At 36.7% G+C, this 26,545-nt stretch overlaps 3 protein-coding genes across 4 annotated transcripts; all 3 read left to right on the forward strand.

Moving 5' to 3' along the window:
* The first annotated feature begins 4,034 nt into the window (after positions 1 to 4,034).
* On the forward strand, positions 4,035 to 12,845 carry LOC132165674 (glutathione hydrolase 1). 2 transcript variants are annotated; one of them, XM_059576333.2, is made up of 8 exons: positions 4,035 to 4,339; positions 6,033 to 6,204; positions 8,735 to 9,081; positions 9,532 to 10,047; positions 10,174 to 10,409; positions 11,216 to 11,480; positions 11,717 to 11,854; positions 12,373 to 12,845. In XM_059576333.2, the coding sequence occupies exons 2-8, from the start codon at positions 6,192 to 6,194 to the stop codon at positions 12,613 to 12,615; spliced, it is 1,758 nt and encodes a 585-aa protein (XP_059432316.2). In that variant the 5' UTR covers positions 4,035 to 4,339; positions 6,033 to 6,191; the 3' UTR covers positions 12,616 to 12,845. The 2 variants fall into 2 exon arrangements, with proteins under 2 accessions (XP_059432316.2, XP_088367925.1); XM_088511799.1 differs by having other exon boundaries at positions 6,039 to 6,204.
* Positions 12,846 to 14,064: 1,219 nt separating this feature from the next.
* Positions 14,065 to 20,352, forward strand: LOC132165672 (pentatricopeptide repeat-containing protein At2g22070). The gene is made up of 4 exons (XM_059576331.2): positions 14,065 to 14,256; positions 16,249 to 18,984; positions 19,528 to 19,903; positions 20,264 to 20,352. Exon 2 carries the CDS (start codon positions 16,255 to 16,257, stop codon positions 18,610 to 18,612), a length of 2,358 nt encoding a protein of 785 aa, XP_059432314.1. The 5' UTR covers positions 14,065 to 14,256; positions 16,249 to 16,254; the 3' UTR covers positions 18,613 to 18,984; positions 19,528 to 19,903; positions 20,264 to 20,352.
* LOC132165949 (alanine--glyoxylate aminotransferase 2 homolog 1, mitochondrial-like) lies at positions 20,058 to 23,325 on the forward strand. The gene is made up of 7 exons (XM_088511588.1): positions 20,058 to 20,078; positions 20,264 to 20,407; positions 20,529 to 20,708; positions 20,959 to 21,184; positions 22,697 to 22,810; positions 22,905 to 22,991; positions 23,216 to 23,325. Exons 1-7 carry the CDS (start codon positions 20,058 to 20,060, stop codon positions 23,302 to 23,304), a joined length of 861 nt encoding a protein of 286 aa, XP_088367714.1. The 3' UTR covers positions 23,305 to 23,325.
* Positions 23,326 to 26,545: the final 3,220 nt, after the last annotated feature.

The following is a 26,545-nucleotide window of genomic DNA, read 5'->3' on the forward strand; positions in this document are numbered from 1 at the left end:
CTATAGCCGTATCCTACAAAGATTCGTCCTATTGCGAGTGGTTATTTTTATAATTGATATTTTTGGTCACAAAAATACCACATCAATTTTACAGTAGAATTTAAAAAGGGCACTGAAAATAGAGTGGCAGATGCTCTCTCTAGGAGAGAAGGATGGACAGAAGGGGTCTCCATTGCTCTTTTATCAATACCTACTTCAGATTGGGTGGCTAGGTTGAAAACTCATTATAAAGATGATTCACTTATGCAAAAGCTTGTTACTAACTGGTTGACTAATAAGTTGAATGCTGGTAAGTATGCTTACAGAAAGGGTTTGATGTTTTATAAAAACAGACTCTGTATTGGGGAGGATCCAATCATTAAAGCTTAAGTCTTATCTTTTGTTCATAGTGATCCTATTGCAGGTCACTCTGGGTTTGAGAGAACAATGCAGAGAGCCAAAAGGGATTTCTTTTGGAAGGGAATGAAAAAAGACCTTAAACAATTCATTAGGGAGTGTGAGGTTTGTCAAAAGAATAAGCATGAGAACACCTCTCCTGCTGGGTTGCTGCAGCCACTTCCAATTCCACTTCAGATTTGGTCTGATATTTCCATGGATTTTGTGGAAGGTTTGCCCCCTCTCCAATGGACATTCTGTAGTTTTGGTAGTGGTGGACAGGTTGTCTAAGTATGCTCATTTCACTTCTTTAGCTCATCCTTATACTGCATCTAAAGTTGCTCAATTGTTTGTGAATCACATTGTTAAGCTCCATGGTATGCCCACTTCTATTGTCTCTGATAGGGATCCCACTTTTACAAGTGTGTTTTGGAAGGAGCTGTTTAGAATGCAAGGAACCACACTCAAAATGAGTACAAGTTATCATCCACAAACAGATGGACAGACTGAGATTGTGAATAAGAGTCTGGAAAATTATCTTAGGTGCTTTGTTCAGGATAGGCCTAAGCAGTGGATAACTTGGTTACCTTGGGCTGAATATTGGTATAACACTTGTTGGCAAGCATCCATCAAGATGACACCCTTTGAGGCTGTGTATAGGAGACTACCTCCTAGGTTGCTAACCTATGTGCCAGGAACTACTCAAGTGGCAGCTGTGGATGAGATTTTGAAGTCTAGAGAGGAAATTCTAGCCTTATTGCAGCATAATCTTCAGCATGCTCAACAGAGAATGAAGAAATATGATGATTTAAGGAGGTCAGAAAGAACTTTAGACATTGGACAGCAGGTTTATCTCAGGCTGCAGCTTTACAGACAGGGCTCCTTGGGTACTCGAAGGGCCTTGAAATTATCTCCTAGATTTTAAGGCCCCTTCTCAGTGATTAAGAAAGTGGGGGAAGTAGCTTATGAACTGAGTTTGCCTTCCAATGCTAAGATACATCCTGTATTTCATGTTTCACAGCTCAAGCCTAAGTTAGGGAGCCGCAATATTGCTATTCCTACACTACCTCCTGTGAATGAAGATGGAATTATTTAGCCTGAACCAGTGGCTATGTTGGCCAGAAGGTCTAGAGCTAAAGACAATCATGCACTCACTGAAGTTCTCATCAGGTGGGCAGGGCAATCTCCGGAGGATGCCACTTGGGAGGAATTTCAAGCTTTGAAAAGGGCTTATCCACACCTTGTGGGCAAGGTGTTTTGAAACGGGAGAGTATTGTCACTAGCTGTGAAGATGATGCTGAGTGGCAGGTACAAGAAGATGATGATGTGCTGAGCTAGATGATGATGTGCTAAGTTGGCAGATGTGTGAAGATAATTCCACGTGCAGTAGCTTCTAGAGAGGAGTAGTAGTTAAGTCTGTTAGTTGTTAGGAGGAAGTGTAATACAGTCAGGAGGTTGTTAGTTTGTAAGAGAATTATAAGTAGTTTTCTCTTCATTTGTAAAGTTAGCTTTTGGGAATTGTAAAGTTCATTCTTGAACTGGGAGAATTGCACTCTCGAATGTGCTAGGAGGTTGGGCTACCCTCGAAGTGGCTTTTTCAATAAAAATCATCCCTTCTTTCTCTATCTTTTCTTCTTTTCTTTCTTTTCTTGTTCATTTCATTACAGTGCAACATAACAGCACTGTAACACCGAGCCACCCACAAATGGCCAAGAGTCACCCCCAATTTTTTTCCGTTTCTTTTTTTCTTTTTCTTTTTTTAAAAAATACATTTTTTTAATTTTTTTCTTTAAAAAAAATATTAAATATGTGCCACGTGTCGACGTCTGATTGGTCCACGTGTCAGTCCTAACGGTCAACTAACGGATGGATTAATTTGGTCACTTATCAAAATCACAGGGACCTCCTGTAATAAAAATGAAACCATAGGGGGGGAAAAATAAAGTTGGGAAACCTTAGGGGGTATGGAGTATTTAACCCAAAACAAAATGAAGGGGTGACCGGCGTGGGATTAGCAGTCTCTCTAGGGCTAGCAATGGCTGCGAGCAACCCATAGGAGGTGGGGTGACATCCACATCGCCCACTATCCTTCATTTAAAAAAAAAAAAACAAAAAAACAAAAAAAAAAATTGTTTTTGTTTTCAAAGTTAATATTTTTAATGAAATTTAAAAATTATTATTTTAAAGTAGCGTGGCAAAAATATTGACATGACACTAATGGATGGCATAATTTTAGATAGAAAACCAACGGAATGATATGTTTCACATTTTCAAAAAAATTATACCGTTAAAACAAAAAAAAATAAAATTGAAGTGTGACTAATCATTCTATAAAAAAGAATCAAAATAGTCACACTTCAAATGTTTTTTTCTTAAAAAGTGTGACTATTAAAAAATTCTCATAAAAAATTATGAGAGTTAGGTGGGTGATTAAAAACCGCCCCGTGTCTACTATTTGCTTATCCATATGGGTTACGGGTGGATTTTCAACCACTAACCATGAGCAAGCAAATACAAAGGATAATGCATAAATAAAAGCCCACGCGACACTACAATTGTTACCTTTTAATTTTACAACAAAAAATGCTATTTAATTTTTTTCTTTGAAACTTTAACAACAATCTTGTTTGAATTATAATTCAACGCATAATAATTTATCAAAGCTCTAACACATAATTTCTCCGCTCAAACTAAAGGCTTAAAAATTGACTTTTTACTACGTGTTATTTTATCCTATTATTTTTTAAGGTTAATTACTTCTTTTGGTACCTAGATTTTCACATTTTTATTTTTTTTTACCTATGTTTCTATTTGTATCATAGATGATACCTATGTTATCGATAAATACCAATTTAGCACATTCGTCATCAATTCATCAAAAAAAAAACTAATGGTTTAGCCACCCCATTTTGGCCTAGGGGTGGCTCGGTCACCCTAGGGTCGGAATGAGGTGGCCAAACCGTCATTTTTTTCTTTTTTTGACGGAATGGTGACGGAGGTACTAAACCGGTATTTATTGATAACATATGTACTATCTGTGATACAAATAGAAACTTAGGTAAGAAAATATAAAAACGTAAAAATTCATGTACTAATAAGGTATTTGACCATAATTTTTAATTGTTTTATTTTTCTTAATGTAATTAAAATTGAACTTTTTATTATGAGTGTTATACATATCCAGCAGCCAGGTTGAAGTTCTTGCTACCGAATTGATAAGAAATTTGCGTCGATTTTTACATTTTGAATTTTAATCCGAGAAATGATATACAGACTTTCACCTCTCCACATTTAATTTCCTAAACCTATACGTAGCTTTTGAAATCACCATAGGATTAAAATCTAGTAAAAATTAATCATAAATCTAATAATAATTTTATCCTCAAGGGATAGCTTAAGCTCCAATCAACCGAGGATCACACTTTGTAGAAGTTACTAGTTCGAATAATTATCTCACATTTTTCCGGATATGTGTAAAAATAATTTAAAAAAATCACCCATAAGTATAAAAACTCACTATTGTAATATTATTCTACCGGTGCAGGCGGCATGCGGAAAGAAAAGATCGACGATAGCAACTATGCACGGCCCTGTCGCTGTCTGCTAGTGCTGGTCAATTGCAATCCAACGATCTCCAAATCTTCACTCCAAACCCGCAACTTGGTTCGGAACCCGAAATTCGAACCAAATTAAGACTGAGTCTTAAGAAAGCGACAGAGTTTAGTGTCCGGAAACTCTGAAATAATCATTTTGACAAAGAACGAAATGAAACCATTTGTTAATATCTTTATCACTTCCCTTTCCAATCATACTGTTATCGCCAAATGGGTGCACGCCACTTGTGCATTTGCGTGCTGCTTTCAATACGAGTCTATGACGCTGAAAAAGAAGAAGAAGAAGAAGAAGAAGAAGAAGGAGAACACAGACGGTGTGAGCTGATTTATCCAAAGGAGGCTCAGGTCATGTAAGTAGTGATTTTAGATTTTTTTTTTTTAATAATGGGTTTTCGTTTAGTATGGATTTTTTAGGATTGCTTGGAGAAATTGAATGAGCATTAACATTGGTGTGTAGAGAAATGGCAGGTAAAAGAATTTGAAAATTTGGGTATAGTTCAGTTAAGTTGTAAGTTTCATTGAATAAGAAACTTTAATGGCAAAGGTTTATGGGTTATGTTTGGATTTGAATTGCAATATCCTCGGACATGATAAGAAATGGTTAATTTAATCATTTAATTTATATTTTAACATTATGCTGCTTAGAATTCATAATCTCAAATTTACAGAGTATGGTTCTAATGTCCTAATCTGATGACGTCAGTGATAAAGTTTAGTCATATTTGCCGATGAGCTTTACCTCAAATGGGACATCCTCCTCCCATAAGAACAATGTGAAGGGTGAGGGCCTGAGTTCAAGACACATTGGCTGCGTATGTGACTTGTCATAAATCTGGGGTTATCAAACTAGTGGTACACCTATTTTAAAATACGTAATGTGCAGTGACACTCATAAAGAAATATAGGTGGGAAGCTTGCATGTGAAAGGTTGCCTGCCACATGCAGGAAATTAGAAAATGCAGTCTTGCCTGTCACATGAGGGAAAAATGCTGCATGTTGTCCGAATTCTGCTTTCATCACAATGCGAGTTTCCTATTGGTGCCTTGATCGTCTGAGCCCTACCTGGTTTTCAGGCTTAGACAGTATATGTTCTACACTAATCAGATTTTGCATTCAAGTCCATAATGTAGGATGGAGATTTGATTTTTACTGCTGGAGCCTGGATGCTCTGCCAAGATGGGAGACACTTTTGTTTAGTTTAAAGAGTTTACAATCCTATTTAACCAAAAAAAAAAAAAAAAACTAACTATTCAGGTGGGGCCACATCCCGATCCTGGTGTTGCTTGAAGTGGGAGTTTGGTGGTAGAACTGGACTAGGACTGGTGGCTTTTGATCATAATGATTTTTCCCATTGCTGAGCTTCATCCACCTTCCTTGCTTACATAGATTTGAAGTCCATTGATTTAAGATTTTACTCTTCGGAGACCATAAGATTTACAATCCACCTTCCTTGCTTGGTGTTTTGTGCTAATTATACATAGATTTGAACTCCATTGATTTAAGATTTTACTCTTCAGAGACCATAAGATTTACAAGGGCGGAATTTGGATATGGTTATGGTGGAAACAATAACTATGTACCTCATTGTGACGATGGATGCTTATTAAGCTTGGTGCTCCTTAGTTGCACAACATTGTATGCTAATCCACAGATTTAAAATCCCCATGGTTAAGATTTCTGTTTGTGGAAAGGATGCACAGCAGAACTAGGATGTGGTAACAGATATGGAACTATTTGGAGGTATTGTTGGTGACACACTGACACTAATAGTTATCATGGAAGTTTATTCAGTTTTATGCACCAGACTAACATGGGCTTATGTGCTAATTAACGCTTTTATGATTGGGACTTGCACATCTTTAAATCCTAATATGAGAGAGTCAATTTAATTGTAGACTAATAACTTGGTTTATGTTACCTATTCAATGTGCTAGCTGTGATAAATAATATAGAACTCAGTCTATTGGGGGAGAGTTTGCTAAGAAAAATATTTATGTATGGCATTGACCTAACTCCATTATACACACCAATCCTGTTGTGCAGGAGCAGAAAACAAGCTTCGTCTACTGGTTCCGTTTGACCTTGAGAGCACTCAAGCACCAAACCACCAATGCTACAAAGAGAGCCAGTAACAAGCTTCTTCTTGACTGTGTAAAAGCAGATCTTCTGGCAGAGATAATCTAAGATATTTTGTTGTACTTGATGGCATCTACATGTAAGCTGTCTAACTCCCTTTGATGGAAATCTTTTGTTGGCTGTTGCATCTGACTAGAACAATATTATTGTTGACATATTAGTGGCTGGTTTAGATCTATAATCGTGAAATGTCTTCTGGATCTTTTGAACAACAAAGAATGTTTTGCTTTGCAGCATATGAAGCGGAACACAATGCTAAAGTATACTTGCAATTCAAGCAACCCTTATTTTGCCAAGCATGCATTAATTGTTGTAGATTCTAGACCTTTGGTGTGGGGAAACTTTGCAATGCATGGTTTGAAGGCTGGGAGTTTGGGGTAGTTGACTTAAGATTCGTTGCTCACTTGAAAATCTTGAGGACTGTAGGAACCTTGGAATACTCGCCTCTATATATCCTCATCAGAACTTCCAATCAAATAGCTTAAACTTCATCCTCAATGACCATATCTATCCTCAATGACCATTGTGTACCTTTAGGAACCAACTCTTCCAATTAGTTTGCACTAATTCATACTTGATGCTGTAAGTAGAGCACTAAATGTCTCTTCCCTTACAACCCAGGAAAGGTTCTAGCCATATCTATGTTATTACCCCAAAAAGACTAGGTCAATGTTACAATTGGAGCCCCCTAGAATCGCTTATCTAGCGCAATTTCACCTAGCAAGGAACAAATGTAGGACTTTGACACCCATCTGACACCTTCAATCTATCCACCTAATATGGGACTTAACTATTTGGGGTGCCATAATATCCGTCGATCAAATCTCTAGCGTCCTTGTTAGGGCCCATGTCAAGTTGTAATGCCCCAATGCTATATGGTATTATTAGGTTAGTTTTGATACCATTTGTCGCAATCTAGGGAAAGTGTGAGTCACATTTATGCTATTAACCAAAAATGATTAGTCTATATTATAATTGAAGCTCCATAAAGTCACTTTTATATAGCCCAATCTCAATTAGTACGGAACTAATATGGGACTTAGCACCTATGCAACCCCTTTACAATCCATCCAGCCAATATGGCACTTAAGTTTTTGGGGTGCTACATTATCTACCCATAAAAACCCATTTGGAGCTACTATATCATTATAGAAATACTACAATATCTCATACAACTGTCATTTATCCTTGTTTGACCAGAATAGGGTCACTGCAATATAATCTTACTAAAAATGTTATATCTTTCACCTATCTTTCATTTGGTCCCTACAAAAGCAATCTCAGAAAACTGAGGGTTAACATAACTTGTTTATGTCTGCTGAGGCACCCATGTGCTTGAGCTTTTGGAACTTATGCTGGAAAATCTAAAAACCAGGCGTACTTGTTTTTGGGCATCTACACCAATATTGCTGAGCTACTAATACTTTGAACCCTCCTGATGTGGCTCATTGTCCATATATTGCTGTGCCATATTGTTAATATTATTTTTATCATTTAGATACATCGCAGTCATTTTCTCCCTTGGTAAAAAGGAGGGGGAGAGAGAGAGAGCATTGCTATAACATAAGTACCTATTCAATCAAAGTGATCAATTTAGGTCAGAAGTCATTTCTGTGTCCAATTATCTATGTAATGACATTGAATTTGGAGGAGATATTCTAGATTTGAGAGAATTTTAGGAGATCTTTTAGATTTTCTGGAATTTCATTTGATTTATATTTCCCTGGACTGATGACTCACTCTTTTCATGGCTATAAAGGAACTGTCAAGTTTTGGTGATCTGAAACCTATTTTAGAGCTTGTTTACTCTTGCTTCCAGGCCATTTTCTCGTATTTTATTGATTTTAGTAAATTAGTCCATTTCTCTCTCCTTTTTCTCTATTGGTAAAAGGAGGACGAGAGAGAGTATATATGCCAAACGAATCAGTGCAAAGACACGTAATAATTATTTTGTGAAATATAAGAGTCAAGCTTATCTATGTAACAAGTATGCAAGTAAATTTATGGTGAATGCAATTACCTATTCTGATAAGTGACATTTATCAAAGTACTCATATTTCCGCAATAAAACACAATTAGTTGATTAAGATGGTAATAAGATTAGTAGCAATGTTATTAGAATAAAAAATCTTGTCTGGATCTTTGGTTTCATTTTGGAGTGACAGTACGAGATTACAAGAACAAAGGGTTAAAAGAGACCAAGCATAAGATTTATGAAAATTGAAAAGGAAACAAAGTACTTGTAAATAGCCTTGTGGTTTCATTAAGGAACAGAAGTAAACCATACAGAAGAATAAATTTATAGCATTGATCTTTAATTAGTATCAAATTTATGAAGTCCATTTAAAAATTCGTTAAATGTGAATGATAAAATTTTCTAAGAAAAACAACTGTTATCTATCTCTGTATCCATTATCATGCTATTAGTAACTCACTGACTCATCACCCCCCCCCCCCCCCCCACCCACCCGGCCACGCAGCAGTCTTCTTTAAAAAAATGATTTCCCTCTGACTGACATTTTTATATTTATATCAAAAGTTGTTGAACAGAACGTGTTTTCTTTATTTTTTTCCTGGGAACTCAAGGGTGTTGTATCTATTGGTTGCAGCTCGGTTGTTCTTATGTCCTACCATTACATTTCTCTTCTTTATATTGTTGCCTCCGACTTCAAGCCTTAATTCTGTCAGTGGTCCCACCAAACATAGACATGAGGTAATTATAGCACATCATGGTGCTGTTGCCACTGATGATCGCCGATGTTCCAGAATAGGGATGAAAGTTCTTCGTGAAGGAGGTCATGCCGTTGATGCCTCAGTGGCTGCTGCTCTTTGCTTGGGAGTCGTAAGTCCAGCATCAAGTGGCATTGGTGGAGGAGCCTTTATGCTTCTTAGGTTAGCCAGTGGGAAGGCACAAGCCTTTGATATGAGAGAAACTGCCCCCTTGCAAGGTTCTGAGGTATTTCAAATTACTTTTAACTGTATCTTTTCTTTGAATATGTTTTGAATGTGAGTGCAAACAGTTCCTATTAAACGCAGTATGGTAATGAAGAATCTTTTCGGGGCTTGTTTCTTTCATACTTCCTCCATGGTTGCATTGTGTTTGGCACTTCTCTTACTTGCCAAAAGAGCAAAAAATAAAATAAAATAAAACAGAAACAGAGTTTAGCACATGCATGTCCAGAGATATGACCCAATAATTCTTATGAAATATTGTTTTTCTTTGCAACTAATACGGATCTGCATACTTTATACACTAATGTGAAGATACATCTGGAAACTTAATCATTTTAAGCTGCGACTGAAATTGACAAATGTTGGATTGGTACCTATTATATTGCTTGCTGAACTTCATGTTTCGCGTAAAAGATTCTTTAGATCATTCTCTTTCATAATTATTCATTTTCAGAATATGTATGCTGCCATTGCTACTTTGAAAACAGAAGGTGCCCTCTCCATCGCAGTTCCAGGGGAAATTGCGGGCCTTCACAAAGCTTGGAAACAACATGGAAGGCTTCCTTGGAAGAGGCTTGTAAGGCCAGCTGAGCGTCTTGCTCGTTTGGGATTTAAGATATCACCATATCTCCACATGCAGATGGTCAAAACAAAGTCAGGGATCTTACAAGAGAAGGGACTCCGTGGTATATTCACTTCAAATGGAAGTCTCTTACAGCTGGGTGATATCTGCCACAACAAGAAACTGGCACAGACACTACGAACAATTTCAAAATTTGGCCCAGTGGCCTTCTATAATGGTTCAATTGGATTCAATTTGGTTAGTGATATTCAGAAGGTTGGAGGGATACTGACAATGAAGGACTTGCAAAGATATCGAGTTAAATTGAAAGAACCAATCTCTGCTAACATTTTAGGGCTTAAAATACTTGGCATGCCTCCTCCTTCAGGGGGTCCTCCAGTGATACTTGTAAGTACATCTCTGGTCTGCTTTGGTTATGTTCTTTTTCTTATTTTAATCTTTTTAGGAAAACAAATAACAAAAGGAAAAAACAAAGCTGTCATTGACCTAGCTTTATTTATTTCATCACAACAGATGCTAAACATTCTTGCTCAATATGCAATACCTTTGGGTATTTCTGGCTCCCTTGGAGTCCATCGAGAAATCGAAGCTTTGAAACATGTATTTGCTGTGAAGATGAATCTTGGTGATCCTGACTATGTTGATGTCTCCAAAGTTCTATCTGATATGCTCTCTCCTAAGTTTGCCAAAGAGTTAAAGAAAACCATATATGACAATATGACATTTGATGCTGGACATTATGGTGGAAGGTAAGTTGCTTAATTGGTAGAAGCAGTTCGTCTATAAGATCATTAGGCTAAATAACATATATACAAACTGTGTATTATATTTTATTTATTTGTTGGGAAACTTAGCATTATATTGTCTCAAATTCGTACATTTGATTCAACAGTCCTACCACGTCGTGTGGTGTTAGTGCCACATCATGGCATTCAGGTACTTTTGGTTGTCTTAGTGACAAAGTTGAGGTCTTAAATTTAAATCTATTTTTGGTTCTTGAATGAAGTAACTAAAGTGTCTCAGCCAAAAAAGCAATGGTGATTTGTCAAATATTGAGTTTTCTCTGTTTCATTTTGCAACTGATGCTCCTTAAAATTTGAATTGATTCTATCTGTGATCTATCTTGTTTCCATAAGTCTTCAACAATAATGTTTGTGTGCATCTGAGAAAGCATGAGTATGAAAATGTAGTGAATCTAGAGGAGTACCAAAATGATTTGTGAAGCATAAAATCATATTACTGTGCGTGCAATTTATTCTAATCAGGCACTCAATATTTCTTCGATAGGAATATTTTTTTCATCAAAATTCAAATTGATACTTTGTTTTTCAGAAAGTACTTTCATTCATTTGGGTGGTTGAAATTTGAATAAAAATACCTACAACAAAGGCTGCAATTTGCATATTATGGGCAGATGTTTGGTGCTTAACTAAAACCATACATGACTTGTCCTTACCTCTTCATGTCTCTTGCTCTTGTAGATGACCCATCATCATGTATTCCAATTTATAACCTTATTATAAAATTATTTATACTGAATCTTGTTTCCTAACAGATGGAATCAGATCAATGATCATGGCACCAGTCATATATCCATCATAGATCGTGAGCGAAATGCTGTTGCCATGACTTCGACAGTGAACTCGTATTTTGGTTCTCGAATACTGTCACCAAGTACAGGGATACTCCTGAACAACGAAATGGATGATTTCTCCATTCCAATGAATGTTTCTGCAGGTCTTCCACCTCCAGCACCATCAAACTTTATCAAGCCAGGAAAAAGGCCATTATCATCCATGGCACCTACTATTGTCTTAAAGGTATGCTCTAGGAGTGTTTCCACTGAATTATGCTCTAGGAGTGTTTCCACCGAATTATGCTCTAGGATTGTTCTCCTCTGAATTGAGGACTGGCACCATTTTGAAATTAGTGAATTAATTGTCAGTACTGCCCAGGACTTTCCTATTTCTCATTGGATCCTTCAGAATGAGTCGCATAGATTATGCAGTATATTCCTGTGCAATAAATCATGTGATATTTTTCTATGCTTCTACAGAATGAGCAACTGAAAGCTGTGGTAGGTGCTAGTGGGGGAGGCATGATTATTGCTGGAACTGCAGAGATTTTGTTAAATCATTTTGCCAGGGGAATGGATCCCTTCTCTTCTGTCATGGCACCAAGAGTCTATCACCAGGTCTTTATCTAAGTCCATCTTCCTAACTCTCTCTGTCTCTCAATATACCCTATGATCCACACATAATAATAAGTTCTTCCATGATGCATACTCATGCTGTGAGGTGAGGATTGTAAGTGCTAATGCTGGCATTTAGATCAAGAAAAGGTTGCTGCGTAGGTCTAAACTCTAAACACATCTGATTGGATTGGTTAATCCTTCAGTGAGTTAGGTTCTCCTAGTATGAGAATGGAGCTGAATTTTGGTGCATCTAGAAAAAAAATACTAAACCATGATTATCATTTGAGTCGCCTAACCAGCTGAGATTCTTGACGAGGTTTCAAATATTCCATATAATACTATAAGACTGCATCAATGCCTATAGAAAAGTTTGTTTTGGAGAGCAGGCTGTTTTATTTCGATTTCGTTTTCGGGGTTCTTGTTCCCATATTAATCCTGCAGCAAAATGCATTAATTTTACCATTTTTGAGCTTTTTTTTTGTTTTTTTGTTTTATGTTGATACAATTTTTTTAACCAGCTGATACCTAATGTTGTATACTATGAGAACTGGACAACTGTGAGTGGCGACCACTTTGAAGTTCCTGCTGATATCAGGGCAGCCCTTCGGAAAAAGGGTCATGTCCTAGAAAGCCTTGCTGGCGGGACTATTTGCCAGTTTATAGTTCAAGATGTAAGGACTTCTTCAAACGAAAATGGTGGCGCTGGAAAGCTTGTGGCCGTGAGTGACCCAAGAAAAGGTGGACTTCCTGCTGGTTTTTGAACTTTTGGTAACGTTTCTGCTGCTGGAAGATGATTGTAATGTGGAATTGACATTGTAATAAGAGCGGCAAATGTGCACAAGTTTTCTGTTCTTGAACAAGATTGACGATTTGCTTTGTTGTTGTTATATTGATCTCCTTGTGGAGTTTTCATGGTTGTGATAGATTGGTCGCGGGTAATTTCTATCTCATTTGCTTATGATAGAAGCACTATTTTTATATTGAAGACATTGAGAGCCGTATCTCTTCTCCATCTCAACCTGATTAACCATATTTAGACTTGATAATTCTTTACACGACTATGAACCCAACACGAAATTAACATGTTAGACTTTGGTGTGGTTGGGTTCATGTTACTACCAGGTCGACCACTTGTCAATTCCGGGTCATCATGCTTAACCCACGGGTGACCCAATTGACCTATTTATAAAAATCGAACTTTTTTTTATTAAAATAATAATAATAATGATAATAATAAGGTCCTAAACCTAAACTTTAAGGATATTCCTCTTGCAGTTGGCCAAAAAAAGGGTAAAAAATGTAAAATCAATCTTTATGGTTTACTTAATTTGTAATTAGCTCCATGTAGTATCAAAATAAATTCAGAAGTTCCCGAGATATGTTAAATGAACAATTTACTCTCTACTGTCAAATTTTGTCCACCAACATAATATATTCCAATAATATGACACATCAAAACCAATAAAATTGTGACATATGTCCCATTTAAGTTACTTAACTAATCAAGTACTTAAAAGCAAATAGGTAAAGCTATGCTTTCTTATTTATTGTTTTCTTTGTTATACTTTAAAAGAGCAACCTTTTCAAGAAGGATCATCAAATGTAAAGAGGATAACTGAAAACGTCTAATGATTTAGCATATGAATATTTCTTTTCTTGAAAGTATTTTGTGTCTTTTGAGTCCTTAGCCCAAAACCAAAACAACTTTTTATTTTTAATTTTTTTGTGAGCAAAACCAACAGTTTTTATTTTTTATTTTTTTTAGCAAAAATGATAAGAGGGGCGATTAAATATGTCTATTCTACCTAGGCATAACTATAGTAACAATTGTTTATTATAAACCATTTAGGAGGGGCTTTTATGATGGGAACGCAGGTGCTTCCTTAAGATCAATTGAGCTATAACTTGACCAACTGAGTGATTATTTATTGTTAAGGTTGGCAATTTAACCCGTAACCTGCGAACTTGATACAAACACGACGCGTATTTATAGAATTAGAGTTGAGGTTAATCGGGCTCGGGTCATAACGGGTCAACCCTCTTATAACACATTTAATAAACGTGTCGAACGGGTTAATGCGAACCCGTTCGCAGGTTAACATGATTATTATTTTTTATTTTTTTTACGTCAAATTTTCCTTTTCTTTTACTTTCTCATTTTTTCTCCTTCACTCTCAGCAACGCCGCGCACAGTCTCTGAGCCCCTCTCATTCTTGCATGCCTGAATCCTGATGCCTCTCTCTCTCAATATCCGAATCCGATCTCCATCTCTCTCGGACTCTGACTCTCTCCGCGTCCATCTCTGAGTCTCACTCGATCGTCTCTCACTCGGACTCTGTTTTTAGCCGTGGGTCTCGCCATCGGCCGTGGGTCTCTCTGTCACTGCTTGTCTCGCCCGACAGGTATTGATCTATAATTTTTTATCTTTATTTGATCTATTGACTGAATGGGTATGATTTCTTTGGGTGTTCTGTTTCTTTGTTGTTGCTTGGGTTAGGACTTAATATTATGTTTTAGTGATTAAATGCATGAAGCTTTGTTTTGATAGGGGCTTTGTTGGGTTTATATGAGACATTGTCTTTGTTGGGTTTTTGAGTTTTTCTGCTGCAGTTTTCAGTGTTACAGAATGTTTTAAGGTTTAGGTTAGATGAAATGAGGAAGAAGACGATGGCAAATTGATAATTATGTCCTTTAATTAAACACATCCTTTAAGTAACTCTTGCTATTTGGACTGTTTGTGGACTAGACTTTTTAACACGTAAGTGGGCTTAGCCTCTTAGGAAAGAAAAGAAAAAAAAATGTCAGGCCAGTGGGTTTGGTTAAAAACAAAAAAAACAAAAGACAAACAAAAACCTAAATTTACACTTAAAAAAGATTAAGACCCTCTGGACAAAGGGTTCATGACTTTCTGTTAAGTCATGAACCCTTTGTCCAGATGAAGAATTTCATCAGTTTAACAGCGTTAAACGGACGAGCTATTTACGCCCCTAGGATTCAGGGGCCTCAACAAATAGCATTTACAGGTTTCATAGAAACCACCAAAAAACACAAGAGTGCAACAGCAAAACGTGGTGGAGTTATAGGAATTATAGCCCCAAAATCAGTACCCTCTCTGATACCAAATGGGGGGCAGGCTGACAGCTAACAAAGATGGTTATGCGCCTGAGAGATAATCTAATCTCTCTTGATAAAACCTAATATTTTCCTCCTCTAAGAGGGACAGTTCTCCCTGAAGGAGATTCCACCTATGTCTAAACAGCCTATGCGGAAAAGCTTATATAGATAAATACCTATATTCTAAATAAGAGATTTCTCTCTTTATGATATTAACAGAATTAGACAGAGATCTAATTTGCGCAATGAAATATAGACGATCTGTATAAGTCATGAGAATGGGCCCACTTCGCTCCGCAAATCTGAGATCCTCCTGATAAGGTATACTATTCACTACATGAATAGAATGTTTGATGAGATCTCTCTCGTTGATTGCTATTAGCTGATGCCTATTCAAACTCTTACTTGTGAACTCTGGACGGGTTCTTCTCCTCTTCGAGACTTACAGGACTTGCTCCAACACGGCCTCCTCGCCTACAGGATGTCCACCACTCTCCAGGATTCCTGCGTCACACGATCAAAGGGTCCTTCTTAGCAATAGCATTCACAATCAACATCCAGAGATTCCAAATTGTTCTACCCCAGATTTGTGAAACTATACGTTTATACCCAACGGATCTCCTATCTTTGGATTGAAGTATAGCTACTCATGAATTTGTTTGCCATGATACAAAGAAGCCAAGCTTGAACTGACACTTAATATGGCTGCTAGGTTTGCTACTCCCTTTATGAGTCAAATATCTGTCTAGCCGGGTTTGTGATTGATAAATACCTATCACAAAGGTAACATTAGCCTTATGTTTGCTACTCCAGTAAAACACTTACCCAGGTGAAACCTTAGGAACTAATGAAGATGACCTTATAGAAGAAAGGGAGAAACCCCTACAAACCTTCTTCTGTGATAGCTACAATGACTATGATACTCTTGTAGAAGACCTTGAACGAACCATCGAGAGACTATTGCGATAGTTGAACCCTCGTCGTAGTACGGTCTAGCCTGGTGGGGGCTAGACCAAAACAACTACATGAGAGTCGAAACCAAAACAACTACTTGCTATTTAAGCAATTTGCTTCTCAATTTAGTTGACCGTTGCTAAACTAGGGCTCTTTAATTTGTCCCCTAATTCATTTCTCCCCAATTTAGGCATTTACATCTTCCTCAAACTAAAGTACAATATTGGGTCTGTTAAGCACCGCTTTATGTAATTAGCGAAAGATATATGAAACCAGTCCTCCCCGAATTGCTATTCTAATTCTAATTTATTGTTTTATTATTGTAGTCTCTAATGGATGCCCTGCTCCCACCCTCTCCCACCTCTTCTTCGGATTTGTATGCATATCTCCTCCAGACAAGCCTCAAGTCCAAAGACCCATTTGCCGGAAAGTTAATTCATGCTCGGATAATCAAAGTTGGGCTTCATCTTGGCGTGTTCTTGATGAATAATCTCATGAACTTCTATGCAAAAGTTGGGTCTACTTCCGATGCTCACCGCGTATTTGATGACATGACCATGAAGAACACATTCTCTTGGAATACAATACTTTCAGCATATGCAAAACAGGGAAGGTTAGATAAAGCACGTCGTGTATTTGAGGAAATTCCTGATCGTGACTCAGTTTCGTGGACTAGTATGATAGTGGGATATAATCAGATTGGTCATTTTGAAAATGCAATTAAGATGTTTGTAGAAATGATTGGAAGTAGAATTTCACCGACTCAGTACACCATTACTAATGTTCTTGCTTCATGTGCCGCTATTGAAGCTTTGGATATTGGTAGGAAGGTTCACTCATTTGTTGTTAAACATGGGCTTGGTAGTTGTATTCCCGTGGCAAATTCCATGCTAAACATGTATGTTAAGTGTGGTGATTCAATAACAGCAAAATTTGTTTTTGATAGAATGAGATTGAAGAACACGTCATCATGGAATGTTATGATTTCATTGCATATGGAGTCTGGTCGGGTTGACCTGGCTCTTGGCCAATTCAAACAGATGGCAGAACGAGATGTAGTTTCGTGGAATTCAATGGTTGCAGGTTACAACCGGCATGGTTTTGATGTTGAAGCGTTGAAAATCTTCTCAAACATGTTGAAAGATTCTTCATTAAAGCCTGATAAGTTCACATTGGCAAGTGCTTTGTCGGCCTGCGCCAATCTTGAGAAGTTAAATCTTGGGAAACAAATCCATGCCTATATCATTAGAACTGAGTTTGATACCTGTGGGGCAGTTGGGAATGCTTTGGTTTCAATGTATGCCAAGTCCGGTGGGGTTGAAATTGCAAGAAAGATTGTGGAGCAAAGCGGGTCTTCAGCTCTCAATGTTATAGCTTTTACAGCCCTGTTGGATGGCTACATCAAGCTTGGGGATATAAACCCGGCCAGACAGATATTTGACTCATTAAGGGACCGCGATGTGGTTGCATGGACAGCTATGATTGTAGGTTATGTGCAAAATGGCTTGAATAATGAAGCTTTGGAGCTTTTCAGATCAATGATTAAAGAAGGCCCCGAGCCAAACAGCCACACTCTAGCAGCCATGTTAAGTGTCAGTTCAAGCTTGGCTTCATTGTATCATGGCAAACAAATTCATTCTAGTGCCATAAGATCATGGGAAGCATCATCAGTTTCTGTGAGTAATGCTCTAATTACCATGTATGCCAAAGCTGGAAGCCTTAACAATGCAAAGCAGGTATTCGATCTAATACGGAATAATCAAGATACTGTCTCTTGGACGTCCATGATTATTGCTTTGGCTCAGCATGGTCATGGAGAAGAAGCCATAGAACTTTTTGAAGAGATGCTGGCAATTGGTATTAAACCTGACCATATAACTTATGTTGGTGTGCTCTCTGCCTGTACACATGTGGGATTGGTGGAACAGGGTCGTAGATATTATCATTTTATGCAAGATCTACATAAAATTAAACCCACCTTAAGCCATTATGCATGCATGATTGACCTATTTGGGCGTGCTGGATTGCTACAAGAAGCACATGATTTCATAAAAGGTATGCCTGTTGAACCAGATGTTATATCTTGGGGTTCACTTTTAGCTTCTTGTAAGGTTCATAAAAACATGGAGCTAGCAAAAGTTGCGGCAGAAAAATTGCTTCTTCTTGAGCCTGGCAATAGTGGGGCCTACTCATCCTTGGCTAACTTATATTCAGCTTGTGGGAGATGGAAGGATGCTGCTGAAATTAGAAAATCAATGAAAGATAGAGGAGTAAAGAAAGATCAAGGATTCAGTTGGCTTCAGGTACAGAACAAAGTCCATGTCTTTGGGGTCGAAGATGGGCTTCACCCACAGAAAGATGACATATACAATATGATGGAAAAGATCTGGAAGGAGATAAAAAAGATGGGTTTCATTCCTGATATTGAATCAGTACTACATGACCTTGAGCAAGAGGTAAAGGAACAGATGCTCAGACATCACAGTGAAAAACTTGCAATTGCATTTGGGCTATTAAGTACTCCAGAGAACACTACATTGAGAATTATGAAGAACCTTAGAGTGTGTAATGATTGTCATTCCGCCATAAAATTTATCTCCAAGCTTGTGGGCAGAGAAATTATTGTGAGAGACTCTACTCGTTTTCACCATTTCAAGGATGGTTCCTGCTCTTGTCAGGATTATTGGTAGGCAAAACAGGGTGGGATTTAAAAAGACAGAGAATCTGATGGTGAAGTGGGCAAAAATTTCAAGTATGTAGCATCCAAAAAGTTGATGCTCGATGTAGAGATGTGTTGCTTTCCTTATTATTCTGTAAAGATTTTGGCCGCCTACTGATATGACTTTCTATTAGAGTTCTATATTATGGGCATAAGAGGATGCTTTTGGAATGAACATGTTGTTCTAGTGGCCATGAGAACATTATGTCATTGCTCGTGTTGGGCCACTGTATCTTGAAGATGAAATGCAACTGTTTTGACACAGTGGATATTTCCAACGATTGTATGGCGTTTATTTGGACATCTTTATGCTTGAGCCAACCTGTGAAGTATATGAAATCTGGTATATACTTACATTTATCTTTTAGTGTTTCCACTATTGACACGAGATGATGTTGTTATATTACTCTTGTATGAATTAACATTGAAATGCCAATAAACTTAAAATAGGTTTTGCATGTTGATTATTAGGAGGAAAAGAAAAAATAGATGGTAATCATGCATGCATTTGATTTTAGCCTTTCATTGTCATGATGTAAAGAGTCCCGGATAATGATTCTTATAAAAGCTACTCATGATTACTAAAGTGTCTTGGCCTTGTTGTAAGACAAAATCACTATGAAGCAGACACTAGGGATTCATTCCTTGAGAATAGTAATAGAAACTTGTTTTTGTTAAACTCGTTGCATTCTAATGGAAAGAAATTGTTAGCCTAAATGGTGATATTTTGTGCTAATGTGTTGTTAAGAAAAGGAAGAAAAAAAAAAAGGATAAAATATAATAGCATATTTAATTATTTATTCTTATCACGTGCTTTGTTGTTCATAAAAATGTCAAACTTTTTCCATTACTTAATATATTTATTTTTGATTGCCAATTACTGCAGGGCTGACTATACTTATTAGAATTCATCCAACTTTACTTCGCTAAATATCCGTTAAAATTGCACTTGGATCCTACAATTTCCCAACAAGAAAACAGATGCGCATTAGCACAACGGCTTCATTCCAAGTTTTTCCGATGAATTGAGAAATGCATGGTCCCCATACCTTGAGAAGTTTTGAAGGGCGAAACCCTCCGACCCACAAGAAAAAACGCTCAGCTGATGTTTCCCACATGCCAGACATCACATAGAAGACATCAGCTTTTGTCGCGGTTGCTTTGATGCGGAAAAGTTGAAATAGTGCGACAAGCCATCAGTTACCAGCATTTGAAGTTCTGTATCCCCTATATGTGCATTCAAAGCATTCCTCAGATCACAGGTCTGTCTATTTTGTTCTTCCACCCAGTGTCCATACTCCATCTCAAATGTAGTAACCCCTGGAGAATCCTTGCCCTGGGTTAATTTTAGAATACAATGTCATGAAAAAAAAAAAAGGGGGCAAAAGGGCATGATACAAGAAGAAAAATGTACCAATGGGAAATAGAACCACAATGGTTATACTCAGCATGTCAGAAAGTTATACATGAATATATATAGCACATTGAAAAATTTGACACTGGTGTTACAACTGCACTTCAACCTACTGAAAGGTGTGTTTATCTGTTTCATTAATGTGCATCGAGTATACATACATGCATGTTTGATTTATTTGCTCAAAATTAGTGCAAAATTTTCGCAGGGTGAAATTCATCATGTTGTAAACCCAGATCCATACCATGGAGTTTTCGGCTCCGATGCCAACTGTTATGCCAAAGATTTACAAGATCATATTGATTTTGGTACTTCAGGAAAAGTTTCTGGATTTATAGCTGAAACAATTCAGGTTTGCACTATTATTATTATTATTTTTTGCCTCTAGAATGAGGTCAGAAATTGCTGTTACAACCACCTTGGTAAGGACATTGAAAATATTCGAACTGTTTGAACATTTTCGTTAACCATAGGGAGTTGGAGGAGCAGTTGAATTGGCCCCTGGATACTTGAAGCTGGTTTATGACATCATACGCAAGGCCGGTGGTGTCTGTATTGCTGATGAAGTGCAAACTGGGTTTGGTCGCACAGGAAGCCATTACTGGGGCTTTCAAAGACAGGGAGTCATTCCTGATACACTTACTATGGCAAAGGTCATTACCCATTTATCCTATATAGTAATCTATTACAGAAAGACTCAGAGTCATGAAATTGTTACATCAGCCATTTGCCTCTATTTTTCTTCTACTTCTTTTTGGGCTATAGTAGCCTTTTTCAGTTAAATAACTTATGATTTTATTTTATTTTTGGATATGTAAATAACTTATGAGTTTAGTCTATTACTTTCTGTGTCGTATAATCTTGTGCAACCTTTCCATTACATTTCTCAAATAAATCGATCAGGGTATCGGCAATGGTTTACCAATGGGAGCAGTGGTGACAACCCTAGAGATAGCAAGTGTGTTGGCCCAGAAAATTCAATTTAATACTTTTGGTGGGAACCCTGTATGTTCGGCTGGGGGGCTGGCAGTGCTCAGAGTTATTGACAAGGAGAAGCGTCAAGCTCGTTGCACTAATGGTGGTTCTCACTTGCTCGGTCGTTTGAGAGCTCTTCAGCAAAGACATGAAAGTAATTACTCTTGAATCTAACACGTCTCAAATCTCTTTCTATTTCATCTTTATTGGTATATCTATTGTAAAATTTGGACAGATTTTCCTTTAAACTAGGTTGAAACAAGTTCCTCCAATCTAGTCTATAAAAATGCCATACATCTCTTTGAGCACGTGACACCTAGCTTTGTAAAATTATTAAAAAAAAATGTGTTTCTCATATGGTAAGGGACAATGGGACACATGGCAATTTTATAGACCGGGTTGGAAGAAATTCCTCAAACCAAATTTGGAGGAAATCTTTGTCCTTGTAATTTAGATAGCTAATATTGGTGTTGCCCTTTTATGGTACTTCTTTAACCCTCCAAATTACATAAAAATATGAATCCAGCAGCCAACTTTTAGGTTTTTATGCATAAGCAGACCTCCTTTTCTTTGTACTGGAAAACCCTGTCATGTAGGTACCTTTATTTGATTAATGCAGGCCGAATTAATCTATGAATGCAAACCTTAAGAAAGTCGAAGTTAATTCTTCCACTTTTGATATTCCCTTTTCTGCATCATGCTGATGAAAATTGCATGAGGATATTGGTTCTCTGACAGGATTTTGTCAAGCATGCTCACTAGACATAGACTACATACAGGATAATAGTACTCTTAGAAAGATTGAATATCACCATTTGAACATAACATTAAGTTACGAATGGACCACTATTCTAAATATATAGTAGGGGAAAATAAACTTTACTCCCCTAAACTATCAATCCATTTGCACTTTTAACCCTAATGTTTAAAAAGTGACACTTTATCCCCCCAAACTTTCAAATTGTTGCAATTCGACCATTCTGACTTTTTTTTTTTCTTTTTCCAAAATGCCCCCATCCTAACTTAAAAAAAAATAAAAATAATAAAATAAAAAATAAAAATTAAGGGGTGGCCGAAGCCACCCCCAAGCCCAACTGGGGTGGTAGGCTACCCCTTAATTTATAAATTAAATTAATTTTTTTTTTTTTTAACTTGGGATGGAGGCATTTTGGGGAAAGAAAAAAAAGTCAGAATGGTCGAATTGCAACAATTTGGAAGTTTGGGAAAGTAAAGTGTCACATTTTAAATATTAGGGTTAAAAGTGCAAATGGATGGATAGTTTAGGGAGGTAAAATATATTTTCTCCTATATAGTAAGTGGAGAACTGTTGTTCATTGGAGTGCCGGAGTGCGGAGGTTGTTTCCATCTTTGAAGCTAGAGTGTGGGATTGAACTTTTCAAATGATAAAGACAAAAAAGCGCTTAGTTTTGTTGGAAAAACCAACACAAATATCATATTGACTTTCTTATTAGACTCGAGTAGAGTTTTATCATATTTTACTTCATATCATGGTCCTTAGTCAGTTTACCCTGTACCTGTTAGAGTCAGTATCTATTTGTAGTCAATGTTTATCTGTATGGCTCTTTCCTTTCGGACTCGGTATTTATATTTTAAACTGGTATTTTATGTACGCAGTTTTCATCTTATACATTTATATTTTTCCCAGTCATTGGAGATGTGAGGGGCAGGGGCTTAATGGTGGGTTTAGAACTCGTGACTGACAGGAATGAGAAGACACCTGCTAAGGCAGAAACCGTGGTTTTATTTGAGAAACTTAGAGGTATCGGACATGTCTTCCAAGCCAAAATTAATCAATTTTTACTCACTTAAATTTCCTTTTGTTATACTCATCATCTAACGGTTCCTCATTGCAGAGCTTGGTGTTCTAGTTGGGAAAGGGGGACTGCATGGAGATGTTTTTAGAGTGAAGCCGCCAATGTGTTTTAGCAAGGACGATGCAGGTAACCTTTTTGTCTGAGACAGTTTTAATGATTCAAACCTCTATTTAGTTGAATTATCAGCCTCTATATATATTAATTTGAAGGAGTGTTTACCAGATAATAATTAGAAAAAATATTTTGAGCTGAGAAAATCCTATTCAGACAATTTGGCATTCATATTTTCTTCTAAACGTTTTTTGGAGTACAATCTATGGTAACAATTAAATTGGTTTCTGTATCTGCAGATTTTCTTGTTGATGCCTTGGAAGTTGTGAGCATATATCACCAAGATCTTAGATGCTTATGTACTCTACAAACAACTTCTTTTCAATAATATCAAGTGAATTTTTAAATATATAGATTTTCTTCATGTAGGCCAATAAATTGCTAGAGAACTTCTTTTTACCCAATTTTGGACACGTGTCAGTTTAATAGATAGAATTAGAAGAAATTCTTTCAACCTTATTTATTTATTTATTTAAAAAATAAATAAATAAAAAAGAAAAAAAAGAAAGAAATAAAGACCCTTGTCCAAACTGTGGGTGCCCTTGTTGTTATTGTGAGGTTATGAAGTGAACATATTAATCTACGTAGGAGAGCGAAAGTTTGTCAATTGCAAGGTGAGGGTGCCCTTGTCATAGCTTTTTCAAAAATGAGATTATTTATCATCATCGTACATAAAAGCAGAAGTCTGATTTAATCTTTAGGAAAAATCAAATTTCTTCTCTAGGTCTTCAGTCAACCTGTATGTTATGCCATGTGGCTCTCGTTTCACATGTCATTAATCTATGTAGGCCAAAAACAAATGTAAGCCAAACAATAAGTATACTAGGAGATAAGATTAACAAGAGGGGTTGGTGTCACACCAACAAACAAGAGAGTCACACTCAAAAATCAGCTTGCAAAATAATTATTCTATATCCTTATTGAGTACATGATTACATATAAATGGGGAATGTTACGTGCTCTCTTGGTATTCTCCAAATCTAAGTGCATATTATTTTTTTAAAACCAAGTTAGAAAAATAAGAGCAACTTTTTTAAAAAAAAATAATATCTACCTAAGATCATGAAGACAGCAGATATCATGAGAGCACCTATCATTCTCCCATATAAATGAACATAACGTAAAGGGAAAAGGATAACTTAACATAAAGGAACATTGAACATTGATCACATAACGTAAAAGAACATTGATCACATAACGTAAAGGCTAATAAAACTTGAGATAACAAAAGGATAAAGTCTCCTAATGGTGGCTGGTTGCGGACCCAAGAATCTTTAAAGTAAACAAGAACCGTTCATGATCAGCTACTTACACAACTGTCTCAGGATAAACTTCAAACTTCAAACTTCAAATAACAATGAACTAGTTGTAGGCATAGGCATGATAGTAGTAAAATCCAGAACTGCCACTGCGTCAGTGTGAGTATAAAACATAATTTCCAAACAATGAAAGTTTTATGTAAGGGAAAGGTAGCCCTCTACACGCTAAGTTTATATGATAATAAAAAGTTGTCGGAAGTAAAGAGTGAGCATGTGTAAGGTGAAACCATATTTCAAATAACTATTTGGCCTAAGAGAAAGATAGAAAAACAGTATCGAACTAAGATGGATGGAGTGCACCATACTAAAATTACGGCCATCACTATGTTTGTCATGAATGTTGCCAGATCCTCAGAGGTTGGATCTTACAACTCCATGCATACGGGAAGTAATAGGATGCAAGGTCATAAGTAACAAATGAAAAGAGAAAGCTTTTACTCGTTAAGAAATTAAGATTTATGTCAAGTTTAATGAAAAAAAGCTGACTTATGAAGTATTATGTGTTTTTATTAAAAAAGATTAAGGACAATGTTTTGAGTTCAACAAGAGAAGTTTATGTTATATGTTATCTGGACTCCTAACGCTTTGCCTTAAATGATTTTCTAAATCGACCGTTTCAAATATTACTTGCTGAGAGCCTTTCGCTCTCATTTTGTGAGGCTAACAAGACAGAAAATTCACCCAACCAAAATTATCTTCCAATCCTCAGAGAATCTATTCAGATATAATTTAAGAAACCCTTTGAAGGTGAGCTCTGATCATAAATAAACAAAAGCTTTCAACAGCTTCGTGACCGATTTCTTTTTTCTTTTCTTGTTTTTTGGGGAAGAGGGGATGCAGAAATATAGTTGAAATTTTTAAAACTGGAGCTTAACTGCAACGTAACATGGCAAATGCTGTTTTCTTATTGAAGTTCCTTTTTCCTTCCAAAGGATACGTACTTACCAGCATCTATGTCTTTCCTTATGGATAGTTCTGCCCACAGATTAAAGAGGTGAATATCCAAAACAACTTTGGAATTGGATGCAAGATGCACTGTTATTTTCATCCAAACTTGATAAAACTTGAATTTATAATGATCAAAGTGACAGTGAACTCGATTCTTTTTTCCTGGTACTCCTTTATTAACGCAAAATATGCTTCTATGGAAGTAAACGACCTAGAAACTCATCTCATATTAGTCAAGAATTTGAAATTGAGCCAAGAACAATAAAAACTTTGATATAAAAGGAAACTTGTAAACTTCTATGCTAAGCAGCTCTCCAACACCTGGCTCTAAAGTAAAACAAATTGATGAACTAAAACACATTTAGCCAACAATTGACTTAGGTGTAAAGGTGGGGGCACAAATCTCACCAATAAAATAAAACATAAAAGAATCCTTTAATGGCGAATGCAATACTGCTTTACTGAATGAAAGTAAGCCAAAAAGAAAGGTGTATTAACATACATCCCTTTAAACTTCAAATGACATTAAATTTAAGATCCGCACGAATAAGACTGCCCTTTTAGGATCAGTAGTGTCTCATTTTTCTTTCAAGGCATATTTCCTATTTATAGTATCAGGTATGCCTATTAAAATAAATAAATAAGAAGATAAAAAGCCATTAATAGAAAATCAAATTAAATCAAAACTCTAAAAGCATTCTTTCCCTACACAATTGCCTTTAAATCCACTTACATATAATCCAAATTGTTGTTCTTTTGGGCAGAAAAAAATAAGTACTTTCAGTTGGGAATTTGCAAATTATAAGCTATTAGAACGAATTCATGGTTCTATAAATTGACAAATGAACAACTTGATGGGTCTTAATACTTAATAGGTACTTGAGAGAGAGAGAGATGCGGAAAGAAAGCGACAAAAATATCAGTCACATTGAGAGTCAGAATTTGGAGTAAAAGCATTTAGTGTGTACCTCATTCACATAGCTCACTAGAGCTTCCAACTTCTCCACCGCAGTACCCATCTGCGGAATGTAGGTTCCTTCAACCAGATGACTAGCTGCTACTGTCTTGGCCACAGTTTCCTGGAGTTTCTCCATACCTTGCGTAAGAGTGTCCTCAGCTTGCTGACATGATTGTTTAAGATTATGAACTTCAAAAACTTGGTTTTCGGTCATGGGGTCAATCTGAGGCACGAGCACCTGTAATCAACATGGATTAACAAATAAGCATTATCTTATATTTGATTATGGAATTACAGCATGCTGCATTAAAAATAACTCAAAAAAATAAATGAATTTTTTTTCA

The sequence above is a fragment of the Corylus avellana genome, chromosome 11 (assembly GCF_965113065.1).
Source record: "Corylus avellana chromosome 11, dhCorAvel1.hap1.2, whole genome shotgun sequence".
Lineage (NCBI taxonomy): Eukaryota > Viridiplantae > Streptophyta > Magnoliopsida > Fagales > Betulaceae > Corylus > Corylus avellana.